General features: G+C 43.2%; 1 protein-coding gene across 1 annotated transcript in view; it reads right to left on the bottom strand.

The window, feature by feature from the left end:
* The window catches only part of LOC119586456, a gene marked incomplete in the record, with an annotated part of 4356 nt that overhangs the window by 2511 nt on the left and 1026 nt on the right, over window positions 1–819 (bottom strand). The window contains 1 exon segment of the mRNA XM_037935189.1: window positions 13–234. Coding sequence (XP_037791117.1) covers window positions 13–234 — 222 coding nt within the window.

Here is an 819-nt window from a genome sequence, read left to right as displayed (position 1 = left end):
AGGCAAACCCACCGTCGTAAGTCCCCGGTTCTGCCTCGCCCGTGAAAGCGTGTCCACTGGCGAGGAAGACATAGGAGAGCGACGGAGAGCTGAAGTGGAAGGAGCCTGCGAGGAGAAGAGGATCCGCCGCCAGGTTGTACACGTAGAGGTTCTTCAGGAGCTTGAGGTCGTAGAAGGCGAGAGGCATCACGGAGGCGCTTTCCATCCTGATTTCCTGAAGGAAGGAACAAGGGACTACAGCATGACATGGTGATTAAACACATACATAAAAAGCTGTCTCAACCCACATATATAGCAAGGTAATTAAACAAGGAACTTAAACACATATTAATAACAAAGTTTATAAACATATACATACAAGGTGCATCAACACATATACAGCACAAAGTTCTTTAACACATTAATTAACATAATATTTAAACATATACATAAGAAGGCACTACAACACACACATAACAAGGTATTTAAACACATATACATAAAATAATTAAATACATGCATACATACAAGGTATTTAAACACATAAGGGACCTCAACACATGTATAACAAGGTACTCAAATGCATATACATAACAAGCTACTTAAAGACACATAAGACACATACACATAACAAGGTACTTCAATAGGTTTATACATATGTATCTTGGAAAGGAGGACCGTCGAGTTTTATGGGGAAATTGTGGATGGGTGGGGAGTCTGATGGGGGGGGGGATATGACGTGTGGAGAGAGGGGGAAGGGAATGCCGGAAAGGGGGAGAGGGGAGAGGGGGGAGAAATGGTGGGTGTAGGAGTCGGGGAAGAGGTAGAGAGAGAAACAAA

Source organism: Penaeus monodon, chromosome 21, assembly GCF_015228065.2.
Source record: "Penaeus monodon isolate SGIC_2016 chromosome 21, NSTDA_Pmon_1, whole genome shotgun sequence".
Classification (NCBI taxonomy): domain Eukaryota; kingdom Metazoa; phylum Arthropoda; class Malacostraca; order Decapoda; family Penaeidae; genus Penaeus; species Penaeus monodon.
This window is presented reverse-complemented; position numbering and strand designations above follow the sequence as displayed.